Raw genomic sequence first — 23,967 nt, 5'->3', positions numbered from 1 at the left:
GGGTTCCATTTTGAATCATAATAATGAATCAAGCCAAAGTAAAGTTGAAAATTTTGTTTTTCATTAAATTCTGAAAGGTTGTTTAGTTCCTCAGTATTAATTTTGTACCTCATTTTTCAATTCAGTGTGAGATTAAACTTGCCCCCAAACGATCTCGTTTGGAGATGAGGGCTGGAGAAGATGATGAGGGGGGAGAGGATTCTGACTCCGATCATGAAACATCAGCCAAGGCTCGCTACTTTGGGTACATTAAACAGGGTCTTTACTTGGTGACTGAAATGGAGCGATTTGCACCTCCGCGGAAACGCCCACGAACCATTACCAAGAACTACCGTCTTGTCAGTTTGCGCTCTACAACTCCAGAGGAGCTTTATCAGAGAAAGGTGAGAATATCCTTTTTCTACCAAAGGATGAAGGAATCAAACTCCCCCCGTCCCACCCAGGAAAAAAAGCAAACTTTTCAATAAAGGAAGAAATTTAAAGAAAGGGGTGTTAGATCATTGACAGTTTAGAATTATCAGTTTTATCTTAGTTTTGGGTGCTGCGGATTGAACCCATGGGCACTTTACCACTGAGCCGTTTGTATTTTGTATTTACAGACAGGGTCTCACGGAGTTGCTTAGTGCCTTCCTTAGTTGCTGAGGCTGGCCTTGAATTCTCAATCCTCCTGCCTTGCCCTCCCAAACCACTGGTATTATAGGCATGCACCACTGAGCTCAGTGCCTTTTCATTTTGAGAGACAGGTCCTCATTAAGTTGCTGAGACTAGCCTCAAATTTGTGATCCTACTGCCTCAGCCTCTGGAGTTGGTGGGATTACAAGTGTGCTTCTAGCTCTCCCCTTATCCCCATTTTAGTGGGATAGAAGATGATGGTACAGAGGATGGTTAACAAATAGTCACTAGTGAACCAGCCAACTACTTGGTTTTGGCCTACAAGCTAAAGATACTGAGGGAAACAAGGCAGACTACTTCCCAGCCAGGGATTTTGATGGGCAGCCCACATGACAGACCCTGCATACACACCTTGGAGTTATTTGTGCCATTTGGCAGTGCTGTGGCTGTAGCCCTGGAGCAGGAATCGGGCTATAGTATTCTGGTCCTGGTTTTGCCATTATTCGATTTTATAAGCAAGTGCTCTTTATCATCTTTGTTAAAGTATTGTAAGAATACTAAATTTATCTTGTCTAAATGTCAGTGAGCTTCCGGTGGCACAGTGCACAAAATGGCATGCCATGCTGTATTAGGTCAATACATTATTCTCATCCATTCTTTAATAACAGTGACCTGTGGATAGTTCTGTACTATTAACGTTCCCGCCATTTCTTTTTTGTTAAAAGATTGAAAGCGAAGAGTATGAGGAAGCCTTGTCTCTGGCTCACACCTACGGCCTGGATACTGATCTCGTGTATCAGAGGCAGTGGAGGAAGTCAGCAGTCAACATTGCTTCAATTCAGAATTATTTGGTATGTTAAAATATTTTAGTAATGTGGTAAATTCATGTTCATGGAATATTCTTTTATAGGTTTTATTTTAGGGTACTTTATGTTGCTGACTTTTCTATAGGTGATGAAGTATTTTTTAACCTGGAAAAATTCTCTCATCAGGATCTGTTGCCTCTGTAACTGAATTGTGATGGTAAAGATGTTTGAACAAAGACCTGATCTTTTCTTCACTGCATCAGCTACCTTTCTTCACTCCCGTTAGTCAGGGTCTACTCGGGAACCACAGCAGAAGTTTCAACTAGAATTTTTGTAGTCAACAGAGATTAACTGTAAAGGAGTAAAGAGAATTCCATGGAATACCCTTGGGCTGAAGGAACATGCCCATGGAGAGAATGCGCTTGGAAGAGAGGCCTCTTCCCCTAGGCTGGGATTTGGACAATGTTAGACAAGGATTGGTTGCAGCACACTGGATTGAAAAGTTCTCTGGGTTGTGTCAGGCTAGGGCTGGTCTCCAGTGACCCTGGTTGGCAGTTAGACCGCCAGCTTCGATATCCATCTCTATTTCCGGGGTGCCAATGAGCTAAGGTTGTTTCAGAAAATCCCTGATACTAGAAGCGTCCTGCTTAGGATGCTCCCCCAGCAGCTGCACACAGCTTAAAGTTGGTAGATAATGAGGAGGCCTTAACCTGGGACTGGCAAGGAAAACTCCTACTCCTGTAAGGTAGGCTCAGTCTGGGAATCTTTTTGTTCAGCTTCCTGGGAGATTCACTGGGAAAAAATTGGTTCATGGGAGTGCCACTGATACTCAGTGCACAGTTGTCATGGCAGGAGGAAAGGTAGAGAAGGAGGTATCTCTGTATCCCCCACCTCATCTCAGGCCTTGTTGACTGCCAAGAACCAGAACATAAGTTCTTGAAACTAGAGTTTCTTCCTTTATTGTGGCCCTTTAGTACTCCTGTTGACAAAGCTTAATATACTGTGTCAAGCAGCAAATGAAAAATGCTATCACTGCACCTGCTTGGAGGGGAAGTTTGGAGTTGAGAGATAATAAATAGGTAACTGACATACCAAACTTACTAAATATTCCTTTTTTTACTTATAGCCCACAACTGTATCTTTCCTTCTATAGGTTGCTCACATTAAAATTGTTATGTAGCCACAGTTAGCCTTAGCGTGGGTTGCTATAACACAAGTATCATAGACGTGGGTGGTTTAAAACAAAATTCATTTCTCACAGTTCTGGAGGTTGAAAGTTCACGGGAAAGTGATAGTTTAGTTCTTGGTGAGGCCCTTTTCTGATCTGTTGATGAATTCCTTCTTGCTATGTCCCTACATGGCCGAGAGCACGTAAGAGAGGAAGCAAGCTCATGCCTAGTCTCTAATGTGGGCACCAATTATATTATGAGGACCCTACTCTTATTGACCTAGTTACCCCTGAATGACCTTTGTAAATAATCACAGGGGGATTACTGATCCATATAGTCATATGTTCAATATCTGAATTTTGAGTAATACATTCAACTCATAGCAAGCCTGTATGTTTTGCTATGAGTTGAATGTATTACTCAAAATTCAGGAAGTAGTTGAAATCCTGACATTCTTATATGACATTTAGAAAGGAAAACCTCTTTGCCCTTAGGAAGACCCTAGGAAATGTTGGGCAAATTTAATGGTGATTGTTTTCCTTAGAAGTTTATGCACTTTGAGTTATTAAAAATAAAAACATGATCTGAAAATGTTGGGAGATGTTGATGCTTCAACCAAACAGGATCGTTAACTGTTAATACAAGTAATATCTCAGACAAGGGAGCATGAGAGCTGATGGAAAAATGAAGACAAAGTTGCTTACCATTTGCTTTAGCAAATTAGGACACCAAGCCTACCTTATCTTTTTTATGCCTTAGTCCAAGTGGACTCATGAATGCATGTACACCTACTTGCTTTTTTTTGAAACATAAAGAACAGTTTTGGTCACTATAAAGGAGCTAAGATGATTATAAGAGACAACAGAAGTAAATTTTTAATGGGGATGTATTTAATTTTATTAAATAGACAGTTAAGAGTAGAAATAATATACTGGTGACCATGGGGACGTGCAGCAGGGGCCCAAGTGTGGCTGTGGCTGTTGAGCTGATTGTCTTCCCAGAGACGAACCTTTTACTTAAGTATACATGAGATCGAACTGTAGAAGCCTGGAGAAGGTAGTGATCATGGTACGTTCAGCAGGAGTAGAAGAAAGGCCTTTGTATAGTGAAGATATTTTGTACAGGAATTTGGGAGTCTCAAAAAGAGAAAGGCATTTGTAAGAGGACAAATGGTAATGGTATGAGCAACTTGCAACAAGCATGAGGACAGTGACCCAATCTAATTCACTGTCGTATCCTCATGTCCCATTCAGTGCCTGCATATACTAGGTGCCCAGTAACCATTTCATGGATAAATGAATTCACTACGTTTGTTGGAGATGCTATTTGAGGTAGTGAACATGAAGAAATACAGGTGGAAAGATGTGTTGATTTGGGAGGATGTTGAAACCTTGTGGTGACTCAGGCTTTTCTCTTTAGGTAGTGAAAAACTGTTGTGGATTTTTGACTGTGGGGATTGCAGAGGCAGATGGTGTAAAAGGAATGGAGTAGGAGGGGAATGGTGTAGGAAACCCTGCTAGGAGCAGAGAACTCCTATAGTGTCCCAGATGTTGTATTTTGATGGCTTAGACTGATGTGTAGGCTGCAGATATGAAAATGGAGCTTTTTGTCTTTGAGGCTCATTAGACACAAAAGCAGTTGGAATCACATGCTCTTTATCCAGTTGGAATCAATATTAGAGAATAGTTATGAGTTTCTTGAGCAGCTAGCTACCTATGGTCCAGTTGTTAAATAACTATATCACTTCACATAGAGCTTTATAATTCTAGAAGGCAGTTGTCAGGTGCTATAAGATGCCATGCATTCTTTATCCTTGTTTTGTGTTTTCTATCTAGAGTAAAATAAAGAAGCGATCCTGGGTTCTCCATGAGTGTTTGGAGCGAGTGCCTGATAATGTGGATGCTGCAAAAGAACTGCTTCAGTATGGATTGAAAGGCACAGATCTGGAGGCTCTGCTAGCAATAGGGAAAGGAGCAGATGATGGCAGGTTGGTTACAGTAAAATCTGAATTCAAAACAAAGGTGACTTGGTGAAAACTTCTAAGCTGAGACACTGGGCCAGGTAAACTTGAAATTCTTCTATATCCAGGCAGTTGTCTTTGATCAGTGCTTTCTTACATTAGGTCATGGCTTTTGTTCCTATGTTAAGTGTTAGCATGTAATGGCTTGATTTGAGGAAACAGCCTTTCTAGAAACATCTATTGAATGCTGGCCCTTGCTAGGCTGCGGCTTTTGGCACAAACCTAAGTTGGCTTCCTTGTCAGTTGAACAATCTTTGGAGTCTTGACTTCTCTTTCCTTACCTGTAGGATCATACCTCCTTTACAGAATTACTTTCAGTAATTAAATTATATATCTTATGAAAGCACCTCTTGAACTTAAGCATCGTTCAAATGTCAGTAATAATAGTAATAGTTACTTGACAGGGGTCATTGCTCATCAGACATTTGGGACTTCTTTGGAGATATAAATGATGATATATCTGAAGAGGGAATAATTTAAATGATACCATTTGCTAATCATTTTAAGATAAATGGAAGTGAGTCAAATTATAAACTCTAGGCAGCATTTTCTACATGGGCTGTTTTTCATTAGGTGAATATAATACTACATGTTTTCCTAAACAGTTTTCATTTTGTTGAACTTAGCATTTCTGTGCATATTATTATTTTTCTATTTTATGGATACAATGAGTGGATCACCTGCATTACAATGGCAAAAATTTAAAAAAAATTGTTCTTCTGTGGAAGTTAATAATTCAGCTAAAATAGGAAAAAATAGCTTTTAAGTTAAAAAAAAAAAAAAAAAAAACTTGAATCCTCTTTCAGTAATTCTTTTTTTTATCTTGCAGATTTACATTACCTGGTGAAGTAGACATTGACAGTATCTCCTATGAGGATCTTTCACCACTGGATGAACAGCCTGCCAAGAATAAAAAGGAAAAAGAGCTCAAGAAGAGACAAGAACTACTTAAATTAGTGAACTTCTCAAAGTAATGATTCATTACTATTCATTCGGTAACCTCTTTAAAATAACTAATGATTTCAGTATATATTTTTTACTTGATAATTATTTCAACAATTTAAATGTGTCTAATATTGTTTTACCCTTGTGCTTTATTTAGTACACTGTTCCAAGAGCTTTGGGTTCAGTGGAATATTCATTTTTGTTCTATTTTAACTCCTAGAGAAATGTACTTCTATGTAAATATAAATGGCCTAATATAGTCATTCAATACAGGTTGACGCTGGAACAAAAAGAACTTTGCCGTTGTAGACTGAAATTATTAACTTACTTGGATCGACTTGCAACATATGAGGTAAGGAATAATTTGTCCAATTATGTGAATTTGATCTGCCACTGATATTCTTGTCTTAAAACTGTTTATATGGGAAAAATTAATTTCTTACAGAAGCAAGTTCTCTCATAACTTGTTTTGATAAAAATTCAAGATCATGAAAGGCCAGAAGTTATTTTGTTAGGTTAGGGAATACGAAAGGTATAGCCATTTAAATGCATCTAAGTCTTGCAGATTTACAGTTCTTTTTCTTATATTTTATATTTTTACTTTATGTTAATGATACTTAGGTGTTCTCAGTACCAATTTTCAGTTTTTACTGAGTTTAAATAATCTTAAGATGAGTATTATGATTTATTGGGTCGAATTTAGTTGGTTGATCCTAATTAAAAATAGTATGTTTCGTATTCAAGTCTTCAGAGGTGTAAGTCCAGATGGCCCCATGTTGGGGATTTCAGTAATACTCTGAACTATTAGAACAATTCAGAAACTCTTAAAGGTAAAAGTGGAAATTGGCCACATTTCAGTAAACAGATAGTTTAAAACCTTAATAACTTCAGCTATGAAGGTCATTTAATAAAGCAATCTAAACTATTTCCAACTATCAAAGTTTGGCTTCACATGGAAGTTATTTCCTTAGTCTGACTTGCCTCCCTACTATGTAGGCATATCAGTCATGACACTGGCACAGTAGTAGGTGCTCAGTGTCAGGTCTGCTAATATGGTGCCCATCCCAAGAATAACCAAAGCCTTTTTGTACTTGTGACTGTGTATAAATGAACCCAGAAGCACTTGATTTCCCCACCTTGCTAATGTAGTTAAAATGCTTTTAAACAGGACACTTAAGAGGGCTAATTTTGTGGATATTACAAAACATTGGTAATGAGTATACCACTTAATGCAAACAAGTTATGAAGAATTCCTGAAAAATCTATATTTAAGTACAATAAGTTTTACTGTCAGATGGTCATACTGCCCTAAAACATTGTTTTACAACATTAGAGTTCTGGAATATTTTGAGGTAATGTATAATAAGCACATTCCATACTATAGAAATCCAAGCATGTACTTCATTCATGAAACTAAGGCTAAGTATATAAACATCTTTAAAAAATATGTAAAATGTTTAACTGCATACTGTACTGCATGCATACTTGTAATACAAGTGACTCAGTAGGCTGAGGCAGGGGGATCATAAGTTCCAAAGCCAGACTTAGCAACTTGGAAAGATCCTGTTGGGGGGGGGGGGAAATGCCAGGGGTGTGACTCAGTGGGTAAGTCCCTAGGTTCAATACCGGGTTATCCCCTTGCTCCCCGCAAAAAAAGTTCAGAGCTTGACTATCCAGTTAATTTTTCTTTCATTATCATCATCACCATTTGTGGTGCTTGGGATTGAACCCTGAGCTTCACACCTGCTAGGCAAGTACTCTACCGTTCAGCTACACTCCCAGGCCTCTTTTGTTACTCTTTGGTTTTTGAATGGCTATTTCCCATGTGACAGTCCATTTAAAGTATTTAAGTCCCTGTTTTTTTTTGAAAACCTAAGCTTTTGAAATGTAGATGACTTGGAATGAATTAAAATCTTGAGATATAATGATTAACCTGTTAGTATAAGAGATAGGCATTGCATTTTCATCATAGGACATGCTTTTTAAAAATGATAAATGGATAAAAAATAAATTCATTTAAATTTTACCTGTGTGCTTACTGTATGCCAGATATTGTGCTGTTTCTGGAGGTGGAGAGATGAATAAAGAACAGTTTTCTTATACGCATTAAGTGATGATAAAGTTATGAAGAATTGATGAGGAAGCACAGTAGGGAGACCCAGTGGGCAAGGAGAAGACCTCAAGAAATACCAGCACGTTTATTGAGGACTGTCAGCTGTTGTCTCATGTACTTATTCAAGATTGTTTATCAACAGTTTTTTGAGGCAGTTTCTACTATCCTCTGAATTTTATAGAAGCTTAGGGAAGGTTATCAGTTTGCCCAAATAACTAGGAAGCAAGAACTTTTCTGTTGAGCAGGCTATGCTAATAATCAGTGTTAGATAAAGGCCTGTTGGCATGGAAGAAGATGACATGCTCTTGAGAACATTTGATAGTCACCGTAGGATGTGGAGATTGGGGTGGCACAGAACAAAGGTGGGAAATATGGTTAGAATTGTTAACTTATCCTATTTAAGGAATCAAATTAAATTTTTCTTAGAGGTTCAGTGGGGAAGTGGAGACTGGATGTGGGCAGCTCTTTCAAGAAGTGTTATTGAGAAAAAGGCTGGGCCAGAGAAAATGGTGAAGGTGGTGGTGTTGGCTAGGTATGTGTAAGGGTCGTTTTAATTTTTTTTGAGAGAATTTTTAAATTATTTTTTAGTTTTCGGCAGACCCAACATCTTTGTATGTGGTGCTGAGGATCGAACCCGGGCCGCACGCATGCCAAGCGAGCGCACTACCACTTGAGCCACATCCCCAGCCCCAATAAGGGTCGTTTTTGTAGTAGAAGGAAGTAGTAGTATTGGTTGCATGCTAATGGAATGCACAGTGGAAGAGTGAAAGGGAATTTATTGAGTGGAAGAAAAAGGAATACTTGGGTAATAGTGGAAGAGAAGGAGACTGGGATTCTGAGCATCAGTGGAATTTGGAAACTGTTTTAGATATGAAAATAAATTTCTTTCTGCTGTAACGGAAGGAAGGAAAATTCTATTGGTATAGATGCAGGCAGATTTGCAGCTTTGGTGGGTTGGAAAATTAGGGACCTCCCATCTAATAGTCAATTAAGAAAAGCAAGGTTGTTAGCTGAGAGTAGGGGGCTGGGGAATAAAATGTCACAGTCTAGAGGATCGGAAAATGTGAAAAAATTCCTAACAGTAGGAAACTTCTTAGGGAAATGTAGCAACATTGAAGAACACTGAGTATCTATTTGAGTTTAGGTGTCTTGAGTTTTATTAGTTTTCTTTTTAGCTTTTTATTACAAACTATTTCAAACATATGTCAGAGAACAGTACTATGAACTATGATGTATTTATTCTCAGTTTCAGCTAGTTTGCCAATCTTGTCTTTTATTTTCCACCTTTACACTCCTGCCTTTTCTTTCACTTTAAAGCAAATCACAGGAATTCTATCATTTTATCTATACTTGAGTACGAATATCTAAATCATTAGGTCTTAAAAAAAAACCCACAAGGCTGCTGTTACTTCTGACAAAATTAGTAGCAATTCTCATATGATAGCAACATTGAATATGAAGTAGATAGGTACCTCATAAATGATTTTTAAAAATTAAGATGTTTTGTAAACAGTTGATTCACTTCTGTGCTGGATTTCAAGCTACATGGAGGGAAGGGAAAGTACATTGTTCAGTGAGTTACCAGTGCCTATCACAGTACCACTAGCATATAGTAGACACTCTGAGCCTATTCATTCTGCATTTACAATTTACAATCTGCATTTAACATAGGTCACTCTTAAGAATAATTAAATCAATCTAAAGTTCTTACGTAGATGTGATGGGTGCTTATAATGTACAGCACTGTATAACTGTTGCTTATTCTTACCAGGTAGTTGGTTTTGGTTGTCCTACTGTAATTAAGTTTTCACTATTTCACTTACTTCTGGATTTGAAAAAAATTACTGCATTTACAAATATGGCCCTTTTCAAAACAAAGATGAGGATACAGATATAGCACTTTATTTAACAGTTGACAGTTAAATTAATTAGTTCAGGCCTTATTTATTTAGGCAGGCAGAGTTGTAAAGGTTTTTAATATTTTCTTGTCACCGTATTTAAAGGCCTATTCATAAAATCATTGTTTCCCTTCAGGAAATCTTGGGAGTGCCTCATGCATCTGGACAGAGATATAATGCTGAGTTCTTTAAGAAGTTTAGAAGCCAGAATATTATTCTCTCAGCAAGAACTTATGCTCGGGTAATTTTTTTTTTTTGGTAAATAATTGTGGCTATTAACACTGTAAATATTGAAGTTGTGCAGTTAATGTTGATGTGTGCATATACCATTACATTTTCTGTTCTGTTGTAATATGAATGTAGAAAACATAGTTACATTTAAAAAAATTTTCTTCAGAGATTTAAAAATCATTTTTGTACCATTAAATTGAGAAACATGATACAAGTTAGGAAAACTTCAGCAATATTTCAAAGAACTTTTTCAGAATTGCATAAAAAAGTTAAATTTTTGAATGTTATAGAAAATCACTGCTTTATTTCCAAGATTCATGTTAGAAACTCACCTCTTTTCTTTTATACAGGAAAGCAATGTCCAAGCACTAGAAATTCTATTTACTTATCATGGCTCTGACCTTCTTCCTCATCGCCTTGCAATTCTCTCCAACTTTCCAGAAACAACTTCTCCACATGAATACTCTGTTTTGCTCCCTGAAGCTTGGTATGTGACTCTATAAACCGAATTTTACCTTCTCTCTAAATAATAAAAATTTTTTGTTTCATGCTGAAGACCTTGAATTAAAAAAAAATGTAATCTATTTAAACCTTTTTTCTGGTGATAAAAGTAAGTTCAACTTATTTTTAAATCTTGAAAATATAACGGGACCACTTGAACTCAATACAAAATTTTAAGAGTCACGGTTTAGTGCCATGTTCGCAATATGTACTGTTTAAATTAAAAACAATTTTAGGATACCAATATAAATTTGAAATAGTTGTCTATTTTAGAAACTGAACCTGTAGTTCTAACAGTATTAGGGACCCAGGACTATCTGTATCCTGCTTTGCTCAACAACCTTGTCTCCGTTTGAAATTCCCAGAGACAAGGACAAAAATGAAATACCATGTTACTACCAGACTAATGTTCCATATTACAATTCAAGTCAGTTTATTTGATAATCGGATTTCGGCATGTGACAGACTGTAAGCCTATGTAGATATTACATTCTAGTGTTATCACCTCATGTTCTTCTGGAGGCCAGCATCTTGAGATTGAAGTGAGTAGTGTATAGTTTAGTGATGTTAGCTCCGGTCAAATGGCACAAGGGAGAAGAGGTGTTCAGAGCTCTCCCGGTCAAATGGGAGAAGAGGTGTTCAGAGCATACCTTGCTAGGTCAGTTCTGAATAGAGGTAGAAGGCAAATGGAGAGTAACAGGACATATCCATTTGTGAGGTCTTTAACGTGTAGTCAGCTGGCTCACTAGTAAATGCATGATTTATCTTTTCTGATTTTGAATTTATTTATCATTAAACTGAGTCGACAGTTCTTGTCTGGCTTACTCTCACAGCATTCTTTTTAGTAATAGAGTATAACTGTTGCTTATAACTGTTGCTTACAACTGTTTCTTTTTAGCTTTTTATTACAAACTATTTCAAACATATGTCAGAGAACAGTACTATGAACTATGATGTATTTATTCTCAGTTTCAGCTAGTTTGCCAATCTTGTCTTTTATTTTCCACCTTTACACTCCTGCCTTTTCTTTCACTTTAAAGCAAATTGATACATACGAAATTTGCTTGTAAACTATAACACTCTGAAGGATTTTGATAGTTCTGATTGAAATCATTGTTATTAACTCTAGCTACTGGAAACTTACAATATTAAGGGACGTTGTATAAGTTGGGGATCATCTGGCTTCCCTTGCTGCCTTCACTGAATAATATTTTTAGGCTTGGGTGTTGATCGGCATATGCAGAGTCACTTGGCACATCTTACTTATACCTGGTCTCCAGATAATTTTGTTTTTCCTGAGATTTATAGAGGCTTGGAACCATGTTAAAATCAACATAGGTATATCCTAGATTTTAATCTGTGCTTAAAAGTTGTAGGTCACTAGGCTCTAAGAATGTTTAAAATTACTTATTTGCATTTTTCTTTTTACTAAAAAGGCAAATCTTTGTTCAGGTAAAAGTGAAGAAAAACATTGAGATACTTTGATAATTTTCAACTTTTAAATCTGTATAGTGAATCGTAGGTGTATTTTCTAAATGTGTTTATAAATTAGAATGTAATTCTGTTCTCTACCTCTGCAAAATAAATAAATTTGAAGGGAGATGACTTATTTTTGCTGTAGATCTTTAGGAAAAAGGGCTATTCCTTAATGTTTTAAAAGGTAATTTCTTTTTAGATGTAATGCACTTATTGTTACTGTTTTGTAGTGACTGCTTAAACTTATGATTTTAACCTGAAAGTTGGCTTGCAGAATAATTGCACAATGTCCAGTGCTGTATTATCTTTGAATGCCCTGGGGGTCCTTTATGTAAACTCAAGGACTAATTTAAATTACAATAAAGACTTGAGTTATATTTCAGCAGAGGGTAACTGGAAGATTAAGGTCCCCCCCTGTCCCCAACCCATACTGGGGATTGAAACCAGCGGTACTTTACCATTGAGATATATCCCCAGCCTTTTTTCTCCCCACATTTTTAATGGGTATATTATAGTTGTCCATGATGATGGGATTTGTTGTTACATATTTGTATATGCGCACAATATAGTAATATGTAGCCAGTATCACTCCCTGGTCTTGCCCCGTTCCTCCCTGCTTCCCATGCCCTGGTATTAAAGCTATTTTGCATCATTGTTTTGGGATACGAGATTTAAAAAAAAGTTTGAAGAGACTGATTGTGTTAAGTTCTTGAGTTATATTTGTTTTTAACTACTGAGAAACATACAGATTGTTTTGGTTAATCTTTGTTTGTCTAGAAAGTCCTTCACAGTGGTTTTTTTAAACTTATCTAATTGGCAAAGAAAAATAGGTTTAATGGTAATATGTCTACTCTATTACAATTTAACTTACTAAATACAAAACCATGCTTAGACTTCAGGCATAACTGCTTCTGTGTGATTTCTTATAAATTATTCTTTTCCCTATATTCTTCTAATTCTTTATAATACAAAAATTTTACATGGTTTGTTTTCATTTTCTGTCCTCCCTTTGGCTCCCCTTTTAATGAACATCAACCTAATTCTAAAGACAGACCATCCTTCCTAATTTCTGGATACCCAGGGGCATGGGATGGTTCTTGGGTAGCAAGTACTTCACAGTATTTACTGATGGGACAGGTAGGTCCTTGTGCCATTTAAGAAAGAGGCTAAAGGGTGTGCTGAGGATAATATGCCTGCTAACATGGGAGAAGTCTTATCATAAGAGGTACTTATCAAGGTTCTGCTAACCTGAAGGTGCAATTTCTGTTTAACCCACTGCCAAGTTCTTTTTTCCATTTAGAATCTTGCCCTAAGGGACATATAGATCAATAATATATGTTTAGAGACTTTTTTTTGAGGATTTTTCTTTGGATACTTGTTATTCATTTTCTGAGTCATTTACAAATGTGAGGTCTGATGAACATAATGTTTGACACGTTGGCACACAAATGCTTTTCTACACATAACCACTCGCCATTTGCTGAGTACCTCACATGGGCCTAGCACTGTGGGAGGGATTTAAAAATGAGTAAAACACTGTTTCTAATCAGCATGAGTTATCAGGGATACTTTATAAATCGGTAGAAATTTCTTATCCACTGTCTTGAATGGCCGTTGAATTTTCTGTGTACATGCCCTGATTGTCTTGTGGAAGTCTGCGTTACTCAGTGGTACCACTTGGGCTTCATCCCACTTTTTTTCCCTTCATTCCCTCCATTTACACTTTGCAATTATAATGTGGAATTGATTTGAAGTAAGTCATTACACTTTTAAGTATATACCTGCCCAAATTCATAGTGGTTATCAGGAAGGTTGTACACAGCCCCAGCTCTCTCCACTCCCACCACTCTGGTCTCTTGCTGCTTCCTAAACATGCCACATTTGCTCCTGCCAAGGGGTTTTTGATTTGGTATGCCCTTCTCCCATATCCTCAAGTCACTGGATCTCTTACTTCATTGACATTCACTTCTCAAGGCCACCTCTTCAAAAAGGCCTTCACTGACCATTTTCTCTCAGCCTTCACTTCACCATCACATTTTCCCCGTATTTTATTTCTCTTCATAGCATTTACACCTAACATGTTGTAGGGTTGTCTTTTCTACTTTATATGATTTTCCTTGGCTTTCTTTCGCTTAGAATTTTACCCTCACTTTAAATCCTTCTCTTTGATATCTTTTTGTTTTCTAACGTTTATTACTAATTTGGTTTGTGTTTTGCTTATTGTCCGTTTTCCTTTCTATAATGTCTCCTTCAGTAGGATAAGCATTTTTTTGTTCTCTTCCCTAGTACTCTCAGAACAGCACCTGAAACTTTGCAGTTGTACAATAAATAGTTGTGAATGAATGAATGTAAAATCCATGAACATCTTTAGTCTCAGTGCCTGGTATGAATAACCCAGTAGGTTTTGAATGAATGAGTCACTTAAGACAAATTCAGTATACACAATGGTATAGAATTCAAATTTTAGAGTTCAAGCTATATAAAAAAATTTGCAAACCAGTAGTGGGTTATGTCAGCAATTGACCTGTTGTTCTGTTTGGAGATTCCATTGGGAAAACATGTACTTTGACATCTAACCAAAGTTTGATCAATTTTGATCTAAACTGTGTGGATATGATGGCTGGGAGATTTCTATGGTATGTGTTATTCTGTGTATTATAATGTCACTTTTTGTTTCTTGTGTATTTGACATTGAAATGTGACCAAGTTTTGTAAAACCATGAATATTTTTCATTAGTGAAAAGGTACCAATTCTTAATCACTGTTATAAAATGTTTACACCTTATATTCTAGTTTGCCCTTTTAAAGTAAAAAAGGTGATATTTCTTTGTTAGTGCCCCCAATCATGGTAATGGAGATTATAAAAAGTGGAAAATCATATTTTTTTTGTGCTGATTGCACATTTCAGGTTAGGTTTTTTGTAGGCCCAAATCTTCATCATGTCAGATTAGGAGTCTTGTTAAGGAAGTTGGGGGCTTAAAGTGCAAGAAATAAAATCAATAAATGTGATTGAGTCAAACTAAAAAGCTTCTCAGCAAAGGAGATAATTATTGAGGTGAAGAGAGCCTAAAGTATGGGAGCAAATTTTTATCACAAGTGCATCAGATAGAATGTTAATCTCCAGGATATATAAAGAACTCAATAAACTTAATACAAAAAAAATAATAAATGGGCTAAGGAACTGAACAGACACTTCTCAGAAGATACACAAACGATCAACAAATACGTGGACAAAGTGTTTTGCATTTCTCCAGTCACTGAAGATGTTAATCAAAATTACACTAAGACTTCATCTCACGCCAGAGTGGCAGTTAACAAGAACACAAGCAATAAGTATTGGAGAGGATGTGGGGAAAAAGGTACATTGCTGGTGGGAATTGCAGATGGGTGCAACCACTTTGGAAAGTAGTGTGGAGATTTCTTAGAAAACTTGGAATGGAACCACCATTTGATTCAGCTATCCCACTCCTTGGTCTATTCCTAAAGAACTTAAAATTGGCATACTCTAGTGACATAGCCACATCAATGTTTATAGCTTTTTAGTTTATAGTTTTTTTTTTTTTTCATTTTAGCCTCCTTTCTGAGTGAAATCTTTCCAGTATGATGAGTACAGTGTTTTTTAAAAATCGTATTTGTTTGTGGAAATAATGTAGCATAGTGGTAAGGGCACCTACTACCTGCCTAGAGTCATGATTTTGAGTTAGTTTCTCAACTGTACCACTGTCTTTTCATTGTAACATGGGTATGATTATAGCTCTTACTCCACAGTGTTATAAGAATGATTAAAGAATTAATACCAAGCACTGTTTGCAGTGGTTTAGATCAAGTAAATGGTACTGAATTGTTAGCAGTTATTATAATACAGAATTTTGTATTAAAGTTTGGTCTCATATACTTACATAGTTTGTATATTTATTGTTTTAGACTTTTTATTGGAATGATTTTACATTTACAAAAGTCACTCTTTGATTCTATCTTTCCTCTCCCCATATCCCCTCCCTTCCCCTCCTGTCACTTCCCTCTACTTAATCTAAGGTAACTCTATTCTTCCCTAGTGCCCCCGCCTTATTGTGAATCAGCATCCACTTACTAGAGGAAATATTTGGCCTTTGGTTTTGTTGGATTGGCTTATTCTCCAACTCCAACCATTTACTGTATGTATACACGTGACTGTATGACCAATATGATTCTGCAACAATGTACACTCAGAAAAATAAGAAATTATATCCCATCTATATCAGAGTACATAAATGCATTTTACTGTCATGTATAACTAATTAAAACAAAACAATATATAAAACACATTGTTGTGGGGAAAAAAGGTACACTCTTCACCTAGGTTCCCATTCCTTTAGTCATAACACATTGGTCAAATATAGACTATCACATGTAGTCAGTTCTGCTATAATGTGGTGCATGCATTTCTAAATATTGCGCTGTGCAGAATCATTCAGTAAAAACTACATGGAATATTAGGGAAATGGGGCTAGTGGCTCTTTGTGCACTAGGACAAAGTTAAGAACCTAACAAAAATGCTAACATAGTTTTTACACATGTAATAGTTAGGAAATGAATGTGCAAATATGAACCTTTACCTTGAAAAACATGTGAAGGGCGTCTTATTGTGGAAGTGGGTGTCAGAAGAGTTGCGCTTTGTGAGTTGGAAAGTGGAGCCAGGAGGGCGACAGAAATCTGATGGAAAGTTGTAACACAAGATGTGGATGGGATCACTTCACTGAGCTAGCTGGTGGATGTGGGGGAGTGTGCATGGACGGGAGTCTGATCTGGCTTGCTTTAGCTGGGTCCAGTGTTCATGGGATGCTTCCTGGGGATGCAGTTGTGCATGTGTAAATGTGAAATCTGTTATATTTAAGTTACCTAACGTATCAGTTTGTGGGAGCAAATTTCCATTTTAAAAACAGAAGTGACTGAACTCACCAAAGGCTTATTGGAATTCACCAGTATTTTTTTTAGACTAGTGTCTTTTTCTGTTTGAAAATGCACTCCAAGATACTACAACATTGCATATAGACTTTATTTTTTAAAAATTTTTTAACATTTATTTTTTTGTTGTAGTTGGACATAGCACCTTTATTTCACTTGGTTTATTTTTTTAATGTGGTTCTGAGATCGAACCCAGGGTCTCACACGTGCGAGGCAGGTGCTTTACCGCTGAGCCACAACCTCGGCCCCTAGACTTCATTTATTTTTAATGTGTGGAAATAAACTCTGTTGATCTATGTATGTTGATAGTACAATTCTTTGGTTCTTAGATATTTACTAGATAAGAATTATTACTCACTATGATATATTCCTGGACTATCTCCAGAACCAGTAGGAAAAGACTGAATTGTATTTTGTGTATTTGGGTTATTGCAGAATTTATTTTATAGTGCAACTGACAAATGTAAATGGAAATAGAATAGTTAAGAATAATTACATTCTTAACATCGTACCCCAAAACTTACTCTCAGAACTTAGCAATGTATATGCTTATAAATAAATTTGTTAGATTATTTGGTGACTGAAAGATTATGAAAAATACGCTGTAACATGTAGATGGACTATAACTCAGTGAATTGTAAGTGTATTTTAGAAGTTTCCATTTTCCTTTATGAGTTATCTGTTGAGTCAGCACTAATTATTCTCTGTCCTTTAGTTCCATGGTAATTTATAAGATCATCAAAGCTAAAAATAGTGACAGTGTGAAAATTCTGTTAACACTGGCTTAGGTCACATAGGATGCCATCCTAAGCTCATGTCAGAGTATACTAGTCCCCATATTCAGAAGCTGCTCTTCTCCTGGAACATAGAAACCACTTTTTCAGAACAATCTTGCAAAAACAGTATGGTACATTGCATGATAAACCAGTTGGTAGAAGCTTTCTTCCCTTTCACCTGCAGAACTAGGCCCTCTCTGTGCTGTGCTGACTTGAACTGCATTTGTCTGTGGCATTTTCTTTCTTGTTAATCATAAATCATTCTTGCTTTGCTTGGGCCTTTGCCCCTTTTGTGCATTCTGTCCCACTTAATGCAACAGAAAATTCAAGGCCCCTGGGGAAGTATCATTGGGTGTGAAGTTTTGCATAATTTTTCCTTACTGATAGTTACTGTCACTCACCCCAAACTAAAACTTCTGGAGACCAATATGGAGAATATTTTGTCTATACAGGTTGTCATACTTTGTGGCAGTTTTTTTCTGTAATGAGATGTGTATCTCCTAATAAAGTGCTATGGATATAGTGCATGACTGTAATAATGGTTGATAATTTGTTTTTTAAACATGCTTTTTAGTTGGACATTTATTTTTATGTGGTGCTGAGGATTGAACCCAGGGCCTTGCACTAGCTATGAGCGCTCTACTGCTGAGCCACAATCCCAGTCCGTTAATTTTTGAATGAATAATTGGTGGTCACGTGAGGAGATTTGGAAAAATAAAAGGGATTAATGTGGTAAAATGAAAGAGATAGTCTAAAGCATTCTCTTTGAAAATAAATCTGGAAGGAAACTTACTTTCTTAGACTTCAAGAAAGGTAATCTAGCTGTGTTCAACTATCATTTTTTTACATATATTTATTTTTAATTGGACTCAATACCTTTATTTTACTTTATGTGGTGCTGAGGATCGAACCCAGGGCCTCACATGTACCAGGAGAGGGCTCTACTCTCAACCCCAGCCCTGCAACTATGTATTTCTTTTGTGCATTCATAAATCATTTTTGTTTTTCTGTATTAAAAAGCACAGGGCTGAGACTGGTGTTGTGGCTCAGAGGTAGAGTGCTCGCCTTACACATGTGAGACCCTAGGTTCGATCCCCAGCACCACATAAATAAAATAAAGGTATTGTGTCCAACTACAACTAAAAACTAAACATTAAAAAAAAAAAAGCCTAGGGCCTATTAGTACCATTCAATCCTGATACATATTTTCTTTTACAATTGAGGTAAAATACAAAGACAAGGTTTACTATCTTTGAACAGTTCAGTAGTGGTATGTTCATTCACAATTGTGTGAAAACAATTTCAAGAACTTTTATATTGCAAATCTAGAACTTTATATGCATTAAACAACTCTTCATTCACCCCTCCCATTCCGCGCGCCCCCCCCCCAACCTCCATTGTTTTTTTTTTTCTCCCTGAATTTGGTCTTGGCATTTAAAAGTAGAAATACTTTTTTTTTTGGTGTGGATTGGTTTATTTCACTTAGCATAATATTTTCAAGAAATAATGTATTGTTTAGTGAAGCAAATATTAGGACTAAGATTTAGAGTAGCTTTCTACCTTGCGTTGTTTGTGTTCATGCTGTAAAGCTGTTTTTAACAAGAATGAAGATGAATTCCAATTTGAGATGGAAGGTTACATATCTGTTATTGCCCAACTCATTATGAGAACCTCTTCTTCATCTTTTGGTGATAGGTGGGCCCTCCAAAATGAAGGGAACTTCTGAGCCTTCTCACTTTGTTTTATGACTCTTGGGTTTGAATAGCCAGACATGGATTATTTTTCTATTCTTACAAGAACATAAAAATGGGCCATAAAATCAAAACATCAATATAAATTTCATTAAAAATTTCAGTAGAACCAGTTTCATTAGGTAAAATTGATTTACCTTGTAACTTAAATCATTAATAAAGAATTTAACTTTAAAAAGATCCCAGTTCTTCACAGTTGAATGATAGGTCAAATTCAACTTTTTACTATAGTTTAGTTTCAAATGGATGATTTTTGATAGTTTCTGAAAAACTACAATCTGATATAAATTAAGCAATTTGAATTCTTAACAAAGTCAGCATTGACTTTAAGCAGCTTTTGATTTAAAAAGTATTCTAAATTCCTTTGTATTTAATTTTCATTGAAAGAACAGTTTAAAGAAGATGTATGAGTCATAATTTCATTGGATTGAATAGGAAATGCAAATTGGAATCAGATGTGGACTTTCTGTAGATAAATTAAAATCCAGTAGGGAAGATCAGATAAAGGGGTATATGTACCTACAATAAAGTACAACATGTTTATATAAGGAATGTAGGTGGGTGTAGAGGTGGGAAAGATGAGATTTTGTGGTGAAGGAGGTCCATTAGGAAAACCCCTTTGGAAGAGATAAGGTTTGCATCCAGACCTTAGAGTTGAGTGTGTTTTTGATTCAGGGAATTCTGAGTGATAGAGTTGTCTGAATAAATATTTAACCTGAAGTTGTTCATGCATTCAACAATATCATATTGTTGATTGACAAGGGTACAGATGATATTTCCAATTAATTCACTGGTTGAAATTGAGTTAGTACAGAGGATTTCCAAAAATTAAATACGAAACTCTTTATTCATAGTTTTATGTAGCCTAGTCCTGTTCATACTTTTTCCTTGAAAATTTTAAAAGCAATTTTTGAGTGTTCTATTCTCACCCTAATTTTGTTTTTGAAATGAGGTATCACCTCAATTGTAGGCTGAATAATGAAATAATTATAGAAGGATTAGACTACTGTATTCACTTTTTACTTTTTGGTTCTCAGTCTCAAAGGAAACAGAAGAATTTTTCTTCTAAAATTTAAGTCAATTTGTTACCTAATAAAAATTTAATTCCCATTTGTATAGTTCCTGAGTTGCTGTGACCAAAGAATAATGTGGCTTTGTATTTTCTTTCGGAGGTGACCATCGATAGAGAGGACTACACAGACCACTTTCTACAAAATGGCATGTATCAGTTTTGGAATCCAAAAAAGGGAAAGGCCTGCTTTATATAGTCAACCTTCAGAACCAGGGACTGGGCCTGGTGGTATGGGTAGTTGGTTTTCACAACTCCTGGCATGGTGGCACTTTAGATTTTGGCTAAATTAATTCTGTCTCATCAATTTAAAGGAAAAATGGACTTAGTTTCTGCCTCCTTAATCAGAGAAATTACACTAATACTATTAGAAAGTAATTTTTCTGGGGCTTGAAAGTGTGGTGATATTAAGTGTCTAGAACTCTGAAGGCCAAAGAAACGAAGGTATATTGATTAATTTGTTTTTCCCTTTTAGTCAAACATTTCAGGATTGAGTATAGAACGTTTGTCTCTTCAGTTTACAGCCTCATTTTGTCTTTCACATGTAGCTCTTACAGCATATCCTGAAATATGCAGTAAAGGGATTATTTTGCTGTTAGGGCAAAACATTTGAAAGGCATTAGTAAAATATGTTCTGAAATGTAGAGTTATTTTAATACTTATCACATTCTGTTTAGTATGGATATAGTGCTTGTCAGTGTTTTTTTCTAACTTAATTTGTTTTTGAAGTTGTATATGGACATAATATCTTTATTTTTATGTGGTGCTGAGGATCAAATCCAGTGCCGTACATGTGTGAGGCAAGTGCTCTACCCCTGAGCTACAGCCCCTGCCCTAGCCCTATCAAATGTTTTTAATGTGGTTTAGTACAGTTTAAAGTTACTACTTTCATTCAAAAATTTGTGAGGAGGCACTTTCCCCCAACTTTGGCTTCCCCCCCACCCCTGCCCCATTGATGTATTTCCTTTAAATCAGGCTGTTACCAGATACAGCATTACTGAGTGATACAAATGATACTCATCATGGAAATAAGATCTTCCATTTATTCAGTTTTCTTTTAAACAAGTATCTTGACCAATAACTTCAGAACACATGACCTTTAAGTAAGCAAATACATATTCTGAATGGTTGAACTGCCTCAGCAGCATAGTCCCCATAATTCTTTTTGATCAGTCTTTGCCAATAAAGATTTCATTAATATGTAAATACTTGTCTAACAGCAAGTATCTTTATCATACTATGTTTAATTAACATATAAATAATCCTGGGAGACACTTTTTCCAATTTCTGATATTGATTGGCAAGCTTGTTTAAAGATTGTAATAAGAAAAATGCTATTAAAAATTAAATTACTGTTATGTAGAAAAATATATGCAATATTTTAAGAAATGCTTTAACTCAACTTGTTCCCCTTTCATTTGATCCCAAAAGTTTGGATAATGTACATAAAACTATGAAAACACCCAAGGCATACATAAATATTGGAATTACTTGACATGTGTGGACATACATTTGTTGAGGAGAATTGATAGTATGGTATCCTGGAACGAGCACTGGCTTGTAGTTAGAAATGTGGGCATACGATTTGGTTCTGATACTTGCTGGCCACATACTTCAGTGAAATCTTTTTTATGATTGAAGTGTGATGTTCAATAAATGTCAATGGTAGTGTAATAGAGGATAATGTTATGGCAGTAGCCGCAACATTTCTTTTGTAGATATTGATGGGAATATCACTCCATAGATTCCTTTTAGTTTTAGGTGTATTACATAGGCTTGCAAAAAGACTGAACAAAAAGAACTGAAAAATGGGGAATGACTATGGTTTGAATGATGGTGCCATGTCCCAAATGCAGATTGAAATGCAATCTCCAGTACAACAGCATGAGATGTGGCCTTTGGGAAGTGATTCAGTTGAGGGCTCTGCCCTCATGGATGGGATTTGTGCCCTGCTAGAAACTCAAGATTAAAGACAGTACCTTCTTGCCTTTCCATCCCTTCCGTAATATGAGGATGAAGTGTTTCTCTAGAGGACACAGCTGTAAGGGGCATCTTGAGACTGGCCCTTTCATGAAATACCAAGCCCACCTGCTGCTTAAACTTCTCAGAATCCAGAACTCTAAAAATATCTGTTTGTAAATTACCCCATTGCAAATATTTTGTCTTAGCAACTCTTAATAGACGAATCATCTCTTCCTGATGACTTTGAGGCTGTGACTTTTTTTTTAAAATCTGGGTCAGTGCCCCTTTGCTGGCAAGAGATCTGACATTCCAGATTACTAATAAAACTATATAATAAGCCTTATTTTAAATAGTCAAGTATTTTTTAAAATTTAACTTTTACTGTACTACAGATACAGGAAAATGTACAACTTGACACATTTTCACACAGTGAAGACAATGAAACGGTATTATCAGCATCCCTCTGTTCTCTCCTTTTAGTCACCTCATCCTAGAGAACTGCTATTCCATAACAATGTTAGTTTCCTCTATTAAACACTAAAGTGGTTTATGAAAACTTATACCTAAACTCTGAAAGCAGAGTCTACTCTGAAAGACCACTTTCAAATAATAGTACTTATAAAGTAAGACATTTCTAAAAGTACTTTTCTTTCCTTCTGGCTTTTGAAGTATTTATTGTCTGATGTGTGTGATGAATGCCACTGTAATTTTTTCTTATTTTTGTTTTAATGATTAATTTTAAATTAAAAATGTATTTTATATTTACATTTACCATTTCCAGTGCTTTTCATTTCCCTCCATTGCCTTGTGAAGTCCACGTTTTTCTGGTATTAGTTTCTATCTGCATGAAAGGTTTTCTTTAACTTTGCTACAGTGCTGATCTGCTGGTGAGGAATTATCTTTGTTTTTATGTCTGAAGAAGTCTGTATTTTGCCTATGTTTTGAAAGATATGTTACGTATAGATTTATACGCTGCCAATTTTATTTAATATTAGTGCATTGTAGTCATAAATAGTTGATTTTGACATATTTCATAAATGCACATAGCTTAGTTTGCTCCATTGAATCCCCATTACTTTCTCTTTGCTAGTTTTATTCTTTCAGTGCATCAGAAGGGTCACCCCATTGTCTCCTGGCTCACATTGCTTTTGATGAGAGATCTGTTGTTACTTTTATTTTCTCTCGTGTCTCATATGTGTACTTTTAAGATTCTACTTAAAATTGGCTTTGAGCCATTTTATTATGCTGTCTCTTAGTGTTGCTTTCTGCATGTTCTAATTTTTGGCTATGGAGTTCCTTGAATTTCTGGGGTTATAGATTCACCAAATTTAGGAAATTTATTTATACTATTTATTTTTTTCCCTTCCCTCTCTCCTGTTTCCAATAATACATACCGTTCCGCCTCCTCCAGACCCCAATTGTACGTGTGTTGGCTGCTTGATCTTATGTCACAGCTCAATTGTCCCAGTTATTCTTACCCTGTGTTTTATTTTAGGTAGTTTCTACATTAGTCTTTCTTTCAGTGTCTGCTGTTGATGGCTGTTTATGGCTGTTAGTGTGTGGGTATTTAATCTTAGTGTATTTTTCATTTCTGATAATGTTTTTGATTCCTGGTAGGTTTGGATATATTTATTTTCTATGCTACTGCTTATGTCATTCATGGTGTTTCTTGATTTGTTTAAAAAAACAAATTT

General features: G+C 36.0%; 1 protein-coding gene across 3 annotated transcripts in view; it reads left to right on the top strand.

Moving 5' to 3' along the window:
• Nbas (NBAS subunit of NRZ tethering complex) overlaps window positions 1-23,967 on the top strand; it is a 330,311-nt gene that overhangs the window by 85,378 nt on the left and 220,966 nt on the right. For all 3 annotated transcript variants that reach the window (XM_058578372.1, XM_046441292.2, XM_046441291.2), the window contains exons 15-21: window positions 126-383; window positions 1,338-1,463; window positions 4,423-4,574; window positions 5,437-5,577; window positions 5,826-5,904; window positions 9,700-9,804; window positions 10,145-10,281. In XM_058578372.1, the coding sequence (XP_058434355.1) occupies window positions 126-383; window positions 1,338-1,463; window positions 4,423-4,574; window positions 5,437-5,577; window positions 5,826-5,904; window positions 9,700-9,804; window positions 10,145-10,281 (998 nt within the window). The remainder of the gene's footprint in view (window positions 1-125; window positions 384-1,337; window positions 1,464-4,422; window positions 4,575-5,436; window positions 5,578-5,825; window positions 5,905-9,699; window positions 9,805-10,144; window positions 10,282-23,967) is intronic.

The sequence above is a fragment of the Marmota monax genome, unplaced genomic scaffold (genome assembly GCF_021218885.2).
Source record: "Marmota monax isolate L192 unplaced genomic scaffold, Marmota_monax_Labrador192_F-V1.1 WCK01_AAM20220418_F8-fsc00010, whole genome shotgun sequence".
Classification (NCBI taxonomy): domain Eukaryota; kingdom Metazoa; phylum Chordata; class Mammalia; order Rodentia; family Sciuridae; genus Marmota; species Marmota monax.
The sequence above is the reverse complement of the archived record's forward strand: the minus strand, read 5'-3'. Positions and strand labels throughout refer to the sequence as shown.